General features: G+C 40.0%; 1 protein-coding gene across 9 annotated transcripts in view; it reads right to left on the reverse strand.

Annotated features, from left to right (window-relative positions):
• Positions 1 to 19632, reverse strand: part of TTN (titin) — a 275368-nt gene that overhangs the window by 235302 nt on the left and 20434 nt on the right. For all 9 annotated transcript variants that reach the window (XM_064586770.1, XM_064586777.1, XM_064586776.1 and 6 more), the window contains exons 13-39: positions 18146 to 18439; positions 17918 to 18040; positions 16491 to 16772; positions 16179 to 16244; positions 15214 to 15472; positions 14946 to 15006; positions 14634 to 14849; positions 13573 to 13715; positions 11902 to 12107; positions 11136 to 11369; positions 10787 to 11031; positions 9604 to 9875; positions 9317 to 9481; positions 9054 to 9222; positions 7258 to 8951; positions 6824 to 7105; positions 5931 to 6197; positions 5560 to 5832; positions 5173 to 5436; positions 4823 to 5083; positions 2682 to 2942; positions 2044 to 2307; positions 1691 to 1951; positions 1291 to 1551; positions 613 to 873; positions 337 to 478; positions 82 to 247 (exon numbers count right to left, since the gene is read on the reverse strand). In XM_064586770.1, the coding sequence (XP_064442840.1) occupies positions 82 to 247; positions 337 to 478; positions 613 to 873; positions 1291 to 1551; positions 1691 to 1951; positions 2044 to 2307; positions 2682 to 2942; positions 4823 to 5083; positions 5173 to 5436; positions 5560 to 5832; positions 5931 to 6197; positions 6824 to 7105; positions 7258 to 8951; positions 9054 to 9222; positions 9317 to 9481; positions 9604 to 9875; positions 10787 to 11031; positions 11136 to 11369; positions 11902 to 12107; positions 13573 to 13715; positions 14634 to 14849; positions 14946 to 15006; positions 15214 to 15472; positions 16179 to 16244; positions 16491 to 16772; positions 17918 to 18040; positions 18146 to 18439 (7392 nt within the window). The remainder of the gene's footprint in view (positions 1 to 81; positions 248 to 336; positions 479 to 612; positions 874 to 1290; positions 1552 to 1690; positions 1952 to 2043; positions 2308 to 2681; positions 2943 to 4822; positions 5084 to 5172; positions 5437 to 5559; positions 5833 to 5930; positions 6198 to 6823; positions 7106 to 7257; positions 8952 to 9053; positions 9223 to 9316; positions 9482 to 9603; positions 9876 to 10786; positions 11032 to 11135; positions 11370 to 11901; positions 12108 to 13572; positions 13716 to 14633; positions 14850 to 14945; positions 15007 to 15213; positions 15473 to 16178; positions 16245 to 16490; positions 16773 to 17917; positions 18041 to 18145; positions 18440 to 19632) is intronic.

Below are 19632 nucleotides of genomic sequence, written 5' to 3' on the forward strand. Positions count from 1 at the left end.
TGGTTAGAAGATGTTAAGGTTAAAAAACTATGGGTTATGAGCTCTTATGATGTCTCCCCCAGTTCAGCACGGAGACGATACCTGAACCTCCCTTTTGAGACTTCGGATGCGGACATCTCTGCCCTCTACGTAGAGGTTAGCGGTGGATATGTTGCCGCCTGCCACCACTGCATATTGCCCTGCATCATACATCCGGGTGGAGGGGATCAGGAGGCGGTGGATGTATTTCTCTTTCTGTATCTTTATTCTATGGATGACATGGAAATTGAAGTTTAATGAATGGTGACTCAAAGCAAACTGGGAATTACTGGAATGTGGCCAAGCAACACAACTGACCTATCCACAGTCGGCAGCTCTTGGCCATCTTTCATCCACTGAACGGTGATGTCAGGTTCAGAAACTTCACATTCAAAGATGGCTCGCTTCTTCTCAAGAACCTTAATGTCCTTAATGTGTTTCCGAAATTCTATATGGCGAGCTGGAAAATAGCATGTACAAAAATGAACCTTTCTAACGGCTTTAAGACATAACTCACATGGCACGCTTCATTAATTAATGCACTGATTAATATTTTATATGGTATGTTTGACATTTAGTTTTAGGACACCATACCTTCCACATAAAGGGTGGCTGTTGATGTAGCTTTTCCAGCCACAAAGGTGTACTCAGCTGCATCCCCGAAGTGAACGTTCCTGATGTTCAGTGAGTGCGTGAGCTTTTTGGTTCTCATCTGGCACCTGTCAGTTGACTTGATTTCCACACCATTCTTTAACCATTTGTAAGAGATGCCTTCGTAGTTCACTGTTACCTCAAAGGTAATGGTGTCTTTTTCTTCAGCATTGATGTCCTTCAGCATGGATGTAATCATGATTGCTGCAAAGGAGGGGAGGAAACACACCCAAGGAGACTTTGTGTCAGTATGATGTGAGTCATAACAAGCAGAGTGAAAACTAGGAATGTGTTTGGTATGTCTGTTAAGATGATTATAGTTCAGGGATATGAGCTACGATATCTTCCAGGTACCCCTCTACAGGACAATACCAAGTGCCCGAGGAACAGAAAGAGCTAGCGACAGATACCAGAGCATCTTTGTAGGTAACCTTTCAAGGCTACTCTAATCAGAACATTTTATCCTGGTGGAGATGCTAGGGCCTATCTCAGGGTGAACACACAGTAGATGTTTCAATCAAGGATTTTTGGACTGGATTAACTGGCCAGGAAGGAAAAGTGTAGGATATGGAATAACAATGAGTTTACCAAGTATTTTATATAATTTGTTTGTTTACTTACGGGTCACTTTCAGGGTGGCACTGACTTGGTCATTGCCACAGACAAATGTGTATTCTGCTGCGTCCTCTGTGCTGGTGTTCATGATGATCAGCTGGTGGAGTTTCCCCTGCATGACTATCTTGAACTTTTCACTCATCTCAATCTCCACGCCATTCTTCAGCCACATGGAAGGGACATTGAAGTGGGACACCTCACACTCAAAGGAGGCAGTTTTGGTCTCAGGTACCTCAATATTTTTCATAGTTTTTGTAATATGTAATGCTTGGGAAAATCAAAAAAGCACTTCAGTTAATATATTTTATATAAAAAAAAATGGATGAAACCAACCAACCAACCAACCAACCAATGAGCACATAGGGATCATCTAGGGAAATGCCATAGGGGGCTGTCTAATACTTACTCTCCACGAAAAGTTTCGCTTTGCATTCCAGTTGCCCCACCACAGCTGTATATTCCCCAGCATCCGAGGGGGAAATGTGTTGCAGCATCAGTTTGTGGACCTTTCTTTCTGAGACCAGTCTGTGCTTGTCACTTGGCTTAATCTCCACATTCTTGTGGAACCATTTTACTGGAACGGTGTCATGGGAAACACTAACTTCAAAGGCAACGGTGGCATTTTCCAAGGCGGTCACATCTTTTGGCTTTTTAATGATCTTGACAGCTAACAAGGAAAGTTGAAGCAATTCAATGATATGGTTAACTTAGTGGTAACCATACATTGGCTACTTGTAAAATGTTTCTAAATCAACTTACTCTCAACATGCAGTCTGGCACTGGCTCCTAGCTTTCCAAGCCTGAAGCCATATACAGATTCATCCACCACAGCACAGTTTTTAATCCTCAGAGTGTAAACTGTTCCTTTGACTGAGATGTCGTACTTGTCACTGGAGCGCAGCACAACCCCATTTTTGATCCACTGGACGCCTTTTACATTAGGGTGAGTAAGCTCAACAGTGAAAACAGCATCCTGCGTCTCTGTGACTGTGAGGTTCTTCAGAGTCTTCTTAATTTTGACAGCTGAAGACAGATTTATGATTGGTTTAGGAAATAAAAATGGTATCATTAAGTAAAAGAAGTCCTGGAATAAGATCATTACCTGGTCATCTTGCAAAAGAATGGTTATCAAAAATGTTGCAGTTATGCAGCACCTCTATTTTAAAAGACACCTTGAGATTATTTAGGAAAACCTGGGATCCAGTTTGAAATGTACACTGCACCATGACTTTTTTGCCTTTGTGGTATGTGGCTCAGAAAGTTTAGAGAGTATATAATGATTTTGTGAAATCAAGATTTATGGCATCCAGAATGGTTATACCATTGACTTTTAAACTGATAACTAGCAAGAATGTAATATGATGTGAAAAGGATAAACGTGTTATTATATCACTAACCTTCAACTTTGAGTTTGGCAGATGTTTTAGAGGTGGCCACCTTGTATGTGTATTCTCCAATGTCATCTAATTTGGTGGCAGTGATGATAAGTCTCCTTTTGTGGCCATCAGATTCACTCCTGATGTTGTTACTCAGTGGTAGGTGTTTGCCATCCTTCAGCCATTTGCCTTCGGAATCTGGGTTGGCAACTTCACATTCAAACACAGCTTCCTGCGATTCAGCCACAGTCTGATCGGTGAGTGGCTTGGAGATGGCCCCCCCTTTGGAACAAGAGAAGTATAAGTGTGAGTCCTTTAAAAAATAATTATACAAAAAAGAATTCTTAGAACAATTAAATACAAAATACCAAGTTTTAAAATATGATTTTGAATATCACGAAATGTCTAATACAATTATCTTTACCCATATTGAGAATATATTGCAGAAATCCCTATTCTAGTATGAATGACTGATAACCAGGAAAAATACTGGAACCAGGAAGGTTTTGCAAAGGGAAAGCAACTGTTAATATAGAATTTTGAGAACAATACCACCTGGATGGCCTCTAACTCAATTTCTCCTTCAAAAGTATTCTACTTAAATTTTCTAAGGATTGTTTGCTGCAAATATGTTTAATATTTGATTCGGAAAAGATGTGCTAAGCAAAATGTTTAGCCATCAATATTTCTATAAGATTAGAGATTCTTATATGCTAAAAATCACTATTTTTCTTAAAAAATATTTATTTATTTATTTATTTATTTATTTATTTATTTGAGAGAGACGAGAGAGAGAGAGAGCGCGCGTGCACATGAGCCAGGGTAGAGGCAGAGGGAGAGGGAAAGAAATCCTTAAGCAGACTCCTCCCTTAGCCCGGGGCCTGATACAGGGCTTGATCCCAGGACCCTGAGATCATGACCTGAGCTAAAATCAAGAGTCGGCTGCTTGACTGAGCCAACCAGGCACCCCAAAAATCACTGTTTTGACATATGTCATCTCTTTTATGAAGCTTCCCCCTATTGCTTCCATGGCCCTTATCCACTGGCAGAAAAAATTACTCCTTCAGCAAGTTAGTTGCTAATGTATCTGTCCCTCTCTAAATGGTGAATTCCTCAAGAAAAAAATATTATGCCTTATTCCTTTTTGTGTCCTGTGTTTCTAGCAGTGTCTTGCCTATGGTAGGTCCTTAAAAAATGCTGAGTGGAATCACATAATGGCTCATAGCTTTTCCTTGTTTGCACACATTGAAAAACATGCAATTTATATTAGACATGTCAAAGTGCAGGGTCTAAAATTTTGTTTCAGAAGTTTTTTCCATGGTCGAATATCTGAGGAAATATTATAATGTAATAAAGTATAAGCCATGAAACTTTCACATAAAGTGGTGGGACACACAATTCCCACATGGACTTTACAATTTAATCCCAATGTCATATCTCAACTCCTCAATAATTAAATTATAATGAACCAAACAAATTAATGATGACTTCTAGTTTTTTCTTGATAGTTGATTTATGCTTTTGGTTTTTCATTTTGAAGCAAGGATTTTCTGCTGAATGAGAATGGTCTACTTCATGTCTTAAGAAAGAGGTACACAGATACACTGACTTACAATTTAAAATATTCATTGGGTTCATAAAACAAATATGAAGGGAACAAAGGAAACAAAAGTTAAAGAAACAAGAGTGATTAAAAAAAGAAATACACCTTTAGAGTAGGAAAGTTTAAATAAAGCTCAGTTCAACAAATGTTTATTGATCATCTATCATGTGCAATATGTTGGAGAACACTGATGAGAAAGAAGCAATTCTAGATTTGGGGAGCTTATACTGTGGTGTGAGAAGAAGAAATGGGCAATAATACAAGTATGTGATAAGGGCCTTGGAAGAGACACACATAAATAATCCTGAGGTTGGAGGAGTAAGATCTTACACAGATGGGAAGATTAAGGAAGGCTTCACAAGAAGATGGCATTTGAGGTAAGTCTGCCTAGGAGAACATGGTGGGGACAGTGTTGAGGGAACTACTGGCTTCAAGAACAGCATATGCAGAGGCACATAAGTGAAAACTGATGAGAATTTGGAAGGAAATGGGCCACAATTTCTTAAATTAAAACAACTGCCCCACATAAGAACTTATATTAAATGATAAATGTACCAACCCGCCACAGTAAGTTTTCCAGATGTCATATTTTCTCCGGCAAAAAATGTGTATTCTCCTTCATCATCTTTCATCATATTTAGAACTGTCAACTTATATATTTTTCCATGAGCTTCAATTTTATATTTAGAACTGGGTTTGATTTCCTTGTCCTTAAAATTCCACAAAACATCAATTCCTGAGTGGGACAGCTCAACTTCTAAGACCACATTTTGGGTTTCTGTACAGGTAAGGTCACGAAGACCTCTGATAATTTTAATTTCTGGGGAAAAAAAATAATCACTTGGTTAATATTACACTGGGAAAATAGAAGGCTTAAGACACTGATAAGTGAAACGGAAGAATCCTTACTTTCCACAGAGAGATCACAGCTGGTTTCAACCCTGCCAACCATCAACTTGTAAGGTCCCTCATCTGAAGCGTGGGTCCGGTTAATCACTAGTCGTTGCTTCGTGCCTTTGACAATGGCTTGTACGCGATCATCAGGCTTGATTTGTTCATCATTTAAGTACCATTTAACAGAAGTCACATCAGGGACTGAGACCTTACATTCGAGCACAGCCTTGGTACCCTCAAGGACATTAACATCCTTCAGAGGAGTTATTACATCAACACCTGCAAAACCACACACACGCAATTAAAGATTTATGAATGTGAATTTTGTTTTAAATGCCTGCTTATTAAAGTTCCTTACCTCACTTAACAATGTACACATAAAAACATGTAAGTTGCACTCACTGTAGACAGAGACATGCCCACTGGTTGACAGTCCAAGGGACGGAATGGTGAAGGAGTAATTTCCAGCATCCTCCTTAGTCATGTCTTCAATGAGCAGCATATGGGACTGTTTGTCTATCACAATGTGAACTCTGTCACTGGGCTGCACTTCTTGGCCATCTTTCATCCAGACACCTTCCACATTCTCCAAGGAGACCTTCACTTCAAGCTGGACAATGTCACCTTCACAGACTTTTTGATCACTAAGTCCTTGTAGGATAGCAATGGGGCGGGCTGTGAAATATGGGGAGAAAAAAGAATGCTATGATCATTTCTTTATCACTAAGCCATGGTGATATTCAATGCAGGCCAAAAGGAACAGGCAGACTTACGTTTCATCTTTAGTTTACAGGTTGTCTTTTTCCCATCGACAACAAAGCTGTATTCTCCCTGGTCCTCTTTGGTCACATCCTTAACTGTGAGGTTCTGACGTCCACGGCGAGATGTAATTGTATATTTTCCATTGGATTTTAGCTCCACACCATTATGATACCATTTGCCTTCTATATTTTCTGGGGATATAATGCACTCTAACTCTCCTGAAAATGATTCTGGAACTTGTATGTCCTGAAGTTCTTTCACAAATTCAACAACTGCACCTGAGGCATAAGATAAAAAGAAGTTAATTTCTCTCGAGAGTTACATATCTAGACCTAGGGTAGAAAAAGTTCCTTGTAAATCTCTTAAGTCCCCCATGCTATCAGGAATATTCTTAATATCTACCTGCCGATGGACTGAGAAATACATTTTTAATAAGAGCTTACTTGGATATTTAAATTATTTATTTATTTTAAAGATTTTATTCAATTATTTGAGAGAAAGAGAGAGAGGGCATGAGTGGGGGGTAAGGGGCAAAGGGAGAGGGAGAAACAGGCTCGCCATTGAGCAGGGAGCCTGATGCGGGCTTGACCCTAGGACCCTGGGATCCTGACCTGAGCCGAAGGCAGACGCTTAACCGACTGAGCCACCCAGGTGCCCCTAAATTATTTTTTAAAGCACAGAATTTTATTTCAATATAAAATTTTAAAAACATCAAAATAACCTTGACTTTTAAAAATCCAAATTGTCAATATTCTTAATTACTGGTATAAATTCAGCAACCTTGCTCTGGAGCTTATATCCAATTCCTAAATAATTCCTCTTATGAAAGGAAACCTGCAAAACTAATTTTATCATATACTAAGGGTGACTCTAGAACTTAAATAGTGAAATTATTATTTACTACCTTCAACAATAAGTTGCGCTGTTGTTTTTACATTTTCATCTTCCACGAGTACACAGCTGTAGTCTTCAGCATCGGATGTGTCAATTGTCAGGATAGAGAGGAAGTGAACCTTTCTGTCAGAGTGCATCCTATATTTATCTCCCGAATGAACCTCCACACCATCTTTATACCACTTCACTTTGACAAATGGCTCTGAAGTTTCACATTCGAAGGTTGCCATGGTGTCTTTTTCCTTAGCAACAACATCTTGTAATTCCTGTGTGAAAATGATCAATTGCTTGGCTACAAGGAAAGGGGGTGGGGGGAGAAAAAGACATTATATTAAATTAAATTCACAATTTGAATAACGGGAAAAGAAAATAAAAAGAAATACACTAATGGATATTCACAGATAAACAGAGACAGATCCATCAAACCAAAGTCATTCAAATTACCTTGGACAAGTAAGAATGCATGGCTTGAGGTTTCCCCAGCTATGTTGATGGCTTTCACCATGATGCTGGCAGAGTCCTCGGGAGTCACATCTCTTATGACCAGTTCACAAACATTGTCTTCAGGCCAATACCAGTAAATTCGGTCAGAGCGTTCGATCTTTACACCATTTTTGTACCATTCACATTCAGGATCTGGCTTTCCCACTACTCTGACCCGGAAGTGTGCATCAGATCCTTGGCCCACTGTTTGGCTTTGGATTCTTTCAAAGATTTTAGGAGCCTCCATACTAGGGCTCAGTTCAATTTTATCAGGTTTAAACGTTGGAATAGTGATCTTGCCTTCTTCAGCAAGGGCTTTCTTCTCCTCTTCAGTTAATTCTTTGGTCCAGTGGAGTAGCTCATCTTTTGTCTTCCTCAGGAGCTCTTCATAGGATTCATCTTTCTTACGAGACTTGAGCTCCACAGCAGTAATGGCTTCGTAATATCCCTCCTCAGTTCTGCGCTTGAATTTACTGCGCAGCTCTTCGGACTCTTCAGATACTTTTTCATGGGTAATTCTTTCAGCCCTTTTCAACTTCACAACTTCCTTGGCTTCAGTGGTATCAACAGGTCTATCTACTTTTTGCACTTCAAACTGAAGTCTTCCAGGTTCATGTATGTGAAACTCAGGCTTTGGTTCAGGGGCTCGCCTGAGAACAGACCTAAAATCTTCCCTCTGTTGGATCTCAAGTTTCACTTTATGCTCTATCACACCTTCGGGATTTTCTGCAGTGACCTTGACTTCCCCTGTATCATATGATTTGCAGTCCACAATGTCCAAATAATGAATGCCATCATAGCGAACTCTGAACCTTTTGCTTTTGCGGATCAGCTGTCCATTGAGGTACCAGTTGACTTTGGGTTGAGGGTAACCTGTCACTCGGCAACGGAATCTAGCAGTCTCCCCTTCAAGTACTCTTACTGGCTCTGGGTACAAGACAATGTCTGGCTTTTGCTTCTCTTTTTGATCTGTTGTTACACCTGTGAGTGCACCTTCGTGAGCCATCCTCTCTAATTCTTCAATTCTCTGTAAGCCTTTCCTCCCCTCAGGCAACTGAGATTCTTCCACAAGACTTTTTTCATCTTTAACAATAAGCGTGGCAGATGTGTGATCTGTTCCATATTTGTTAGTAGCTCTGCAAGTAATGATACCACTGTCTCTGGAATATGCAACACCATAATCAAGGCTGCAATACCCAAACTCATTGATCATACGGAGCCTGTTGGCTGCTTCAAGTGGCTTTCCATCATGGAGCCATTCCACCACCATCGTTGGGTCACCAATTGGTGTTAGCCTACACTCAAAGTGGGCAGGCCCAAAGCGCTTGAGTCTTAAGGAAGTGAGTTTTTTCTTGAAAAATGGTTTCTGTTGTTTCTCTTTATCATAGAGATCACCCTCTTCCCACTGCTCTTGACCGTATCGCAGATGGAGGGGCTCCAGTTCTGGGGCTGCAATCTCCTTTGCTCTATACGTCCCTCGTGGGATGATTAATTTTCTCTCTGGTTCAGGCTCTGCAAACTCAACTTCAACATTCACTTTGCACCTTGTAGTGTCTCGGCCAGCCTTATTAATAGCAGTTGCAGTATACCAGGCAGAATCCTGGCTGACAGTGGAATCAATTTTAAGGGCAGCTTCTCCCTTGGTTCCTTCAATTCTATAAAAAGTGAAAAAAAAAATAATACAGAAGTAGTTATTGCTTCCTTGGTTATTGGATTTGTGTAATGAGCCTGGTTTTACTATTTTCAAGCAAACTTACCTGATTTTTGGATATTTATGAGGTACAATGATGTCACTGTTTTTCAGCCATACGATATCAGGGTTAGGATTACCCGTAGCTCTGACTTTCATTTCAAGTCGAGAACCTTCCTTTATATTGACATTTCTTAGTTTTTCTACGAACACTGGTTTTACCTGATGTTCCACAGCTGGAAGAGAAAGGTCATGATTTAGAGTGAGTAGGACTGAAATACCTGTCTATAGCCCAAATGATAAGGTAGTTTCTTTTTTAAGAGCAAATACCTTCCACAGTTAAAATCACTGAAATCGAAGATTTGCCTGCCCTGTTTTGGGCTACGACAGTCCATTCCCCAGAATCACTGGGCATTGCAGGGACAATAATCAGTGATTGGGTACCATCCTCTTTAACGACTACTTTATGGGTATAATCATTGACAATTTGCTGGCCTGTAAAAAATTAAGTAAAAAGGAAATCATACATTAAAAATAAGTGTTTTTAAAGTGTTGTACACACATATAAACTTAATTTTGTGTTTAATGACTTGTAAGTAAAAACTTATCATACTTACCATCATGAAACCAGAAGGTCTCTGGCATAGGTCTACCAACGACCTTTAAGTCAAACCTGGCCGTTTGCCCTTCCAAACATTTGAAAGAAGCAGGCTTTAACACAAAGACTGGCTTATACAGTCTCTCAAGTTGTGACTCATCTGTTTCCTCCAGCCTACGTCCAGGGGACATCCGTGCAGGGGATATCCGTGCAGGGGACATCCGTGCAGGGGACATCCGTGCAGGAGACATGCGTATAGGAGATCTACTCACTGAACGTGGAGAGACAGATCTGAAAAACAAATGCAAAACAGAATATTTTCATGAGGCACAGAGAAAACACAGCAAAATGAACAAATCTCTTTCTTAATGTCATTTTAGAATTGACTTCATGTACATATTAGAAGGCACTTCAGAATCACCAGGATCCAAAACAGAATATATTATTATTGCCCCCAAATCAATGTGTTTCATATAGCCTCAATTCCAGTCAGTAGTTCTTCAACATAGCCAGGTACCCAGACTTAAAAATCTTGGAACAATTTTTACTAGTCTTTCCCTCACCACCTGCATTTAATTAGTCACCAATCCTTTTGATTCAACTGCGAAAACATCTCAATAAATATTGGTTGGTTAAATAAACCAATGAACACATTTATAGAAAAAGAGAAATACAATTTTTTATCCAAGAGAAGGGAAAACATAGAAATTATATTTGAAAAAAAAACCAAAAAACAAAAAAAACCCAAAATCCTATGTACACACTGCAGCCCGACTGGCTTGGGTTGGATTTCGAGTGCTGGCACCACCACCTAGCAGGCGGGTGAACGAAGACAATTTTCATAGGCCCATAGAGACCAAGTGCTCCCACTTCCAAAGTAGTAATAATAATACCTACGTTGCAGGGTTGTTGTATAAAGTAGGGATGACATGTAAAATGAGGTGTGAAGGAAATCTTAATAGTTTTCATTACATTAGTTTAGCACTGGCAAAATAAATAGCATGCTACACTAATGAAAAGGCTGTGCTTACCTTACACGGGGGCAAGAAATAAAAATGCTTGGCAATCATCTGTATTTCTTATGGCAAGTTTCCGTGCTTTCTCAGCCTTCATTTTTTTTGGTCCCCCACACAATAGCAATTTGCTACTGGGATATTTGGTGTTTTAATTTAAATCTTAACCCAAGTTATTCCGAGTCTTACCTGATTCTGCTCACTGGTTCTGGTGTGGGTATGTAAGTCGGAGCGCCAAGAGGCGCAGCAGGCTCTACATACAATTTCCCTGAGCAAATTGCATTTCCTTTAATATTGCTGGCAAATGCAGTATAGATGCCTTCATCTTCTGGAAGAACAACAGGTATGCGCAGACTAGCTCTGCCATCTTGCAGAAAGTCCATTTGGTATCTCTCTCCATGCTTGATGCGCCTGCCATCTTTGTACCATGCAATCTGCAAGCAATACCATGCATATTTGAAAAAAAATTTAGATAAAATAGTTTTTGTAATGATTTGTATCTTTATTGTAGCGTGCAGACATGATGTTTTTATTTTACCTTGGGTAGTGGATATCCAGACATCTTGCAATGGAAAGTAACACCCATCCCCTCAAGAATTCTATAGTTCTTGATTCTTAAGTCAAATCCTGCTTCAATAGCTTCAGATTCAGAAATGTCAACTGCCATCTTTTCTTCTCCATCTTCTTCAAGAAGTTCTTCTAATGTAGTCTTTATTATTCTGTATTCAATTTCTTTGATAAGCCTCTCTTCAAAGGAAGAAATATGGAATTCCTATATAGTAAAAAAAATGACAGTTTGTTAAAAAATGTACATCCTGACTGACAGAAATAATCTTTAAGAGTATTAGCTTCAGAGATAAGGATTGATTAAAGTTTTTGACTGGGGAAAAATCTAGAAGGCTTTTTGTTTTTGTTGAGAACTAGATGAGTCACTGTTTTGTTTTTTAATCTGCATTAACATCCTCTTTATCAGTTCATGCTGTGGCATCTTGGGTCAATAATAGTCTAAGGGCACAGGTTATATTTGGGTTGTTCATCCTGCAGATGACAGGATTTGGGCAGTAGTGCACTTGGTTGTCCTAATATTTGTCTCTTCATACATATATGGAATCCTTATTTCTAAAGTCACGTTGTGCAACATGTCATGAAGATTAAGGAAACTCGTCGGCAGCGAATCTGGACCCACTACTCATAGTCTAACCCTGACCCCATCCCTGGAAAATGAAAATATCAAACAAAGAGGGACACTGGGTGTTAAGTACAATTTATGAAATGATTTACTTGGTCATTGTTATTCTACTCACCTGATCTTCTACAAAAGTTCTGACCATTACAGTATCTTTGGCCATTTTTTTCCTAATTAAAGCCTGTTCTTTTTCATACTCTTTTTCATAATCAGAGTATAAAAATCCAGGTGCTATTTCTCCAACTTTAGGTTCCTGCACAAAGGCAGTCATTTGTGTTTGGTAAAGCATTTCTTGCTGGGACTTCATCAGTGACTCATACTCAGCTAGAAGTTAAGAACACAAGTTATTTTTTTTAAGTTTTTATTTAAATTCCAGTTAGTTAATATACAGCATAATATTAGTTTCAAGTGTACAAAAGAGTGATTCAATGCTTGCGTACATCACCCAGTGCTCATCACAAGTGCCCTCCTTAATCCCCATCACCTATTTCATCCATCCCTCCCGCCCACCTCCCTTCTGGTAACTTTCAGTTGTTTTCTATGATTAAGAGTCTCTTTTTTGGGTCGTCTCTTTTCCCTCTCTTTTTTTCCCCTTTGCTTGTTTGTTTTAGGAACATAAGTTAATTTTAATGTTCTTATGAAAAAGTGTTCATGCCACTTCATTCAGGCAAGCCCTACGCTAGGGAAAATTGATAACCAAAAGCTGGATTTTCCAAATTTTACTATCAAAGTGCTCAATCTATATTAGATTGAATTCCAAAACCAAATTTTCATTAACAAGTCAAAGTAGCTGCTACTATTGTAGAAAGAACTTTATATTAGTGGTCAGTTCTTCAGGATCTATCCTAGTGCTCTTCCTAATTTACTGTGTGGTTTTTGGCAATTCATTTATCTTCCTGGGTCTTGAGTGTTTTATCTGCTAAATGGGGATAATATCCTAACTTTCTCTAAGGGGTGTTGTGCAGATCAAATGAGACAGAACATGGGCTGTCCACTGTAATGTGAACAATTAAGCAAAAGTAAATGTGACCCACAGATACATTTTGTTTGGCCTGAATGCCATTATACTTTTTGTCAAATTACTTTGAATACTGAAAATCTTGATTTCCAGGTTTTCTTTCTTTTTTTTAAAAAAAAAAGATTTATTTATTTTTTGGGGGAAGGGAGACAGCACGTGCATGTGTGTGCAAGCAGGGGGAGGGGCAGAGGGAGAGGGAGAGAACCTCAAGCACACTCCCCGTTGAGCGTGAAGCCTGATTCGGGGCTTGATCTCATGACCCTGAGATTGTGACCTAAGCTGAAATCAAGAGTTAGATGCTCAACCAACTGAGCCACCCAGGTGCCCCTCCAGGTTTTCTTTAAAACATCAGAAACTCTAGGAACATTGAGCCTGACAGGTGTGTGCATGGTAACTGGGGAGCTACTGTACCCTTAAGGCAGGGCACAGGCTCTCCAGTTTGCCACTGTCTTCACAGCACTCGCTAGTATTATCTGCCTGGGTCTGGAAGGCAACTGGATTTGGAATCCCTACAGCTTCAAAATATGCCTCGAAATGAATGCACCAAAGAGAAACTAGTGCTAGAACCTTGAAGTTTAGCACCAGTATGGCTTTTGAGGCCCTGCGGTCCAAAACATTTCCTATACCGCTGAGGCCAAGAGAGGGTTCCGATAGAGACAGCCAGTATCAGAATTGGGATGTTTTTACAGGCCTGACAAACACACAGTACTGCTACTTCCCTGCATTTCCCTTCCTATCACGCACATAGAAACTACTCAGAGCTGCATTTACCTTCTTCAAGCAGGGAGGCAGATGCAGAAGTCTCGCCATGCTTATTCCGAATAACAATAGTGTATTCTCCGGCATCATCAGCAAAAGTCATCGAAATCACCAGTCTGCACTCCCCAGTTTGTTTGTTGTAACTCACTTTGTATCTTTATGGAAATGAAAACACATAAAAATCAGTCACAAATAAACGTATGTGAAGAAACTAACCCTCATGTGGATCTGTGGTATAAAATTCAATGATCTTAAACATGTGACTAAGCTCGGTGCAGAATATAAGAATGGCTGAAAATTGAGGAAAATGCATGGACATGAGTAATGAGGGTCAAACAACTTAAAATTTTCATTTTAAATAAGGTTCATATATTCTTTGAAATAAATAATAGACTATAATACTACTAGAATCAACCATATGGAAAGGGCTTTAGTGTTTTTTAGCAAATGATGAGGTCATTTGAACACTTAGGTATTTCCCTTTGTTAATTATTTTCCTCTTTGTTTCATGTGAAGATCAAATGAATAATCAAAATAATAAATTCCTTTAAATATTTCAATATTAAGCCTCTGGTATATTTTTTCTTACTACGATATAAGAACTACATTTTTTGATTTTTCGTAAGTTCCAGAAAATTCAAAGCTAAATTTTATATTCATTTACAGCCAATTCATTAGCATAGATGCTCATGTGTAATTAAGTTTCTTCTTCATCACATGACCTTATTCTTTTATCTTTTAGTGACTTATTACACATTTTTATTGAACACTGTCTTAGACGCTTTCTAGAAGAATATATGTGTGTAAAAATTCACATTTTCTCTATTTCACTAGCACTATCCATGAATCAAACTAGAATACAGAAGAAATATATCTTTATCCACTTTTGTCACATAGCTTTGTTTCTCAGTAAGACTTGTGCAAAAATGTAAAAATACCTCAAAATATACTCTGAAGTTTCCATAATGAAAGAGCCTACATCGGGGGATGGTGGGGCAAGCCTAGTTCTCTGTGGGCTTCATATACATATCATACAAATCACAGAGAACTCTATCCGTCAGCCATCAAAATACCTGTATCCCGTGGTAAGAGGAACACCAGATTTTTTCCAGTAGATGTGGGGCTTTGGATTGCCGCCAACCTGACATTCAAACACAATGCTCCCCCCTTCCACCAGTTTCTGGACCACCGGTTTTGTAATGAAGAAAGGGGCGGCAGGTTCTCCGGGCCCTGCTTGCTCCTCTGTGATGCTAGTATCCGTCATCACCACATCTCTGGACTCTACAAAGCTGGAAAGAGAATTCCCTTCATATTAGCTTCTGCGGTTGCAATTTGCCACTACCAAAGGGACCGAAAAAAATCAAAACTGTTCTAGAATGTTTTACCGTTTCTCTTCTGTGGTCAATTTCTCAGTCACGGTTGTTTCCTTTTCAAACTCTTCTGATGCTAGAAGACAGAAGTTTCTCATTTAAGTCTCTCATTGAGTCCGTTTTGTTAGTGACCTCTGCCTAGCGTGACAGCCTAGTTGACCCCCTAAGGGGCCCCCAGTTCCCAAAGGGGCCACCAACATGAGGCATGCAGAAACCTTGCTGAGGAAAGGGTCGGCTGAGGACAATGGTGCCAACGGAAGGTGTTGGGGGTGTGGTCACCAACCTTGCACAGCTAGATAGCAGGATGTGCTGACCGTCCCAGCCTCGTTTACGGCACTGCAGGTAAATCGCCCGCTGTCTTCCGCAAAGGCTTCACGAATCATAAGGCGGGCAATTCCACTCTGGAAGGTTATCTGGAAATCAATGGAACTTTCTATTTGGTAGTCTTCTCTGTACCATGTCACTTTTGGGGATGGGTATCCAGAGATGTGGCACTCCAAGGTGACGGATTCACCTTCTATAACAGTCACATTTTTTAAGCCCTGAAGAGAGAAGAAAAAGGAAACACTGATAAGGTGTGCATAGTCATTAATCATCTCTATGAGTTATGACAAGCAGAGGGGTTTGAACTTGCACATTCTCATGGCCATAAAATTTTTTTTTTTTTTAAGGTAAAAGACTCTAGAAATATTAGTAAAGAGACTCCCTTGGAAATTGAATACTCCTAACTTGGAATAAATGTCAGGTGTTTCCAAGTTCGTAAGGCAGAACTGTATTAACACCATATTATGGGGCAACTCTGTACCCTCTGTTATTCTCACACATTTAAACCCTAACAGAACTGGAAGGCTCAGCAGCAAAGCCTGCCACTTCAACAAAGCTTTTCCCACTACTCCCAATCAGAAGTACTCTATCTTTCCTCTGCTGAGGGGCTTTTCACCTTCTACATTATGCTTGTCACCTTTTGTATGTATGCTTTTCTCTGATACAAGGGCTAAGATATCAAAGAAGGCTGGATTGGTCTTTATATCTCCGTAAGTCTCCTAATAAAGCCTTATACATCATAGAAACCCATTAAGCCTGTTGACTACGTGATTGACAGTTGCCACACGGAATTCCCCTTTTTCTTGCCATATAGTGTATTGTCTTAAAATTAGCATTTGTGAACTCACTAAGGTCGTTTTGAGAAGCTGACCTTTGCATATATTAAAATTATCTGACCAGCTACGCATCAACTTCGTTACTCACCGAGACCAAGGTTGGTGGAGTAACCGGGATTTCAACGGGTGCAGGTACCCTTGCCGTTTCTGTCACCTACAAATTTTACAAAGGAAGTTACAAAATGCCCATGGAATAGAGGGCAAACTCATCAACTCTTAGCACATGCAAAACTACAAAATTAATTTGAGGAAAAGGAGCTCTGATGCACACCAGACTCAAAAGAATTAAGTTTGAAAGGCAGGACGCCTGGCTGAGTACTCCGGTGGCACAAACTGGCCGTGCGCCTGGCCCTGCTCGATAGGAGTGGCTCAAGAAACAGCGTGCGATCCAGGGACTGACCTTGGTTTCATGCTCGTGTAGGACTTTGAAGCTTTCTTCACGGACTGTGCCACCAGTGATGCTCACCCCTACCTCCTTCTTCACTTCAATGCCTGCTTGACTCTTGTAAGTGTCTGGCGTGTCGGTGAAGGGGAACTGAGGTGAGGGGGTGGGTTCTGCTCTCACTCTAGCCTCAGCAGGCTTCACAGTGGGTGCCTTCACCGACTTGGTGATCTTCTGAGCAGAAGACGTGGCTGACAATTCTTTCTGTAATGTGGCGATAGCGCTACCAGCTATCGATGCCTAAAGAGAAACGGAGCAATCTGGGTCATGATTCAGAAGCACACCACCACCGTCACTCATTCAGCGGGGGGTCTGAGTCTATGTTCTGTATGGTCTGTTTTTTAATGCTCTTGTTATCACTCTAATGATTAACGAAAAGTCAGTTAGAGATACGCCACTTACAAAACTCATCGGCATTCCTGCCAGTCTGTAAAATACATTTGAAAATATCTTTCTTAAAGAGTTGTATTTAGAGCTCCTTATTTTCTGCTCTTGTCATAAAGGGATGGAGGGTCTTCTAAAGCTCAGTCATGAATTTTCACTTAACCATCCTAAAAATACTACAGCAGGAAATTCAAAATCAGGGAATTATTAAAATATTTGGTAAATTCCTAAGAACTACTTTAAAATAGCATTGTAAAGTTTCAGCCTCAAATCTGGGTGGAAGGTGAAAATGAAGACATTCAGAAAAATATTTTGAAGGCTTTCTCACTCTTTTTATTCTGTCACTGTCTATGGTCTTTTGATTTCAATAGTAATTTGAGGCTATTCCAAATATAGGTATTAAGTGTGCTTTACAATTCTTTGGAGGCACTCGAGATTTGCATTCCACATCTTAGGTGTGTATAAGAACAAGAACAGTGACTGGTATGAAGGGTTGCTACGTGCCGCCAACTTGCTAATGTTTTTATATGTACTAACTTGCCCCTGATGTTGGAGCTAGGACACAAATCCAAGGCTGTGTGATTCCACCATCCAACCCAACTACCACACATACTACCTCTCTGCATCTTGTTATATTGAGTATAGGAACGTATGATTTTTCAATATCTGACTTTATTATTGATATACATTCATAGTCTGAAGTGTTTCATAGCATAAGGAAAACTAAACTGTGTGATAACCATCTTTTTACAAAATGTGAAACAGAGAGAAGCCTGTATGGATTTGTGTCCTCTCCGAGGCATACAATAACCCCCTCTGCTGCCCGATGCTTAGCCTGCTCAGCAAGTTTCGGACCCAGGCTTCAGGGGCTTCGGAGTCTACCATGACCGTAAACAGACATCACCACACTGACCTACACCAAAGACCCTGTGTACGTCATGCATTAGGTACTTATCGCCTTCTAGCCAGACATTTCTTCATCATGCTCTGTAACTTCTTACCTCATATCCATGTTCTGTCTTAGGGACAGAAATTTTTGAAACAGTAAAGTGAGGGCTTGCTGTGCGGGGGCGTTTATCCACATGGACTAATCTTTCAGTTGTTAGATCTGTAGTTTTCTTGATCTGCAATGAAATGAGACTCAGTGATACCATGATCCACCAGATGACCAGAGTAGTTAAGCTCGCTTTCCCATGGGTAGGGTGAAGATCCAGCAGGTACAGACCCACCTGTGATGAGATGTGCATTCCCATTTGATCAGTAGTTGTGATATGAGTCTCAGAAGGAGCCTGGATCACCCTAGGCTTGACTGCTTTAGGGACAACGTGGGGTTCCGAGGCTGGACGCTGGGGATGCTCAGCTACCTTTGTGGCGGAAACGTGCTCCTTATAGTCATACTCCATAGTGGTCTGCTGAGCATAGGATTCTTCAAGGGGCCTGGGCTCCCTGGGCTCTCGGACGCGGGCCTGGTCTACTGCAGCAACGACTGTTGCTACAGCTTCTGCCTTTTTCCCAACGTCCGCCTGGAGACAAAGTTTCCAGAATTATTATCAGTAACGTCAAACTCAAGCCGGGACAGCTCCTCCAAGGACAGTCACTGAGAACAGACAAATGCCTAAAGGTGTGATAGGTAGATGGTACCCATGTTATATGGCTCTGTTAATGCCTCCAGGAATGTGGCTCACAGATGCATTTAGGAACTTACTATCTCACTGATTATTATAATATAATGGAGAGCTAGTTAGATACATTCTATATATACCTGCTTAATTAGGCACACACGCACACCACATGGGACAACACAGTACCTCTATAAAACAGGAAGGAGATTTTGAGTTTTTCTAGGATTCTGCCTGAGGCAGTTAATTAACACTTGGGAAATCAGAACTCTGGGGCTGGTTATCTTCATTGATTATTTTTATTATTCTGTCAATCATTTAGTCTAATATTGCTGCAATGACAGCAATGATAAAAAATGCACTCGAACCCCTCCTGGACCCATCCAGAAAAATCAGCTGCTACAGAGTTGTACAGTTGCATGCAAATCTGAGATAATGTGAAAGCTCATGAAACAATAGTGAGCATATTAATTTTCTTATGATTCCCTAGGGATAAGAATTTTTAATCTATTAGAAAATATCTTTCTTGGGACGCCTGGGTGGCTCAGTCATTAAGCGTCTGGCTTCGGCTCAGGTCATGATCCCAGGGTCCTGGGATCGAGCCCCGCATCAGGCTCTCTGCTCCACAGGAAGCCTGCTTTTCCCTCTCCCACTCCCCCTGCTTGTGTTCCCTCTCTTGCTGTGTCTCTGTCAAATAAATAAATAAAATCTTTAAAAAAAAAAAGAAAAAATATCTTTCTTAAAAATGTGAATGAAGAGATTCTGACTAAAATGAAAGTGTTAATCATATTTGGATTCAAGAGAACCTTTCGCAGTGAAGTTCAATTTACTTTCATTATTACTGGGAGGTAAAGTGAAGAAAAAAACAGAAATGTTGTTTTCTCATTTCCATGAATCTGATTAACATAAATGAAAACAGTCTGCAAAGGTGTTTCTTTTTTAAAGAAAGCAAACTAGCTGATGTGACTTACAAATTACGAGTCTATGCAATACTGGGAAATAGCATATCGGTGTCCATCAGTGCTCTTTAAAAATAATGCTGGAATATTTTATTAATGTCCAGTTTTCTTTTCTGCTGCTGTGAATGAAATCTAGAT

Source organism: Mirounga angustirostris, unplaced genomic scaffold, assembly GCF_029215605.1.
Source record: "Mirounga angustirostris isolate CCGP_5_RB_7025 unplaced genomic scaffold, mMirAng1.0.hap1 SCAF_3, whole genome shotgun sequence".
Classification (NCBI taxonomy): domain Eukaryota; kingdom Metazoa; phylum Chordata; class Mammalia; order Carnivora; family Phocidae; genus Mirounga; species Mirounga angustirostris.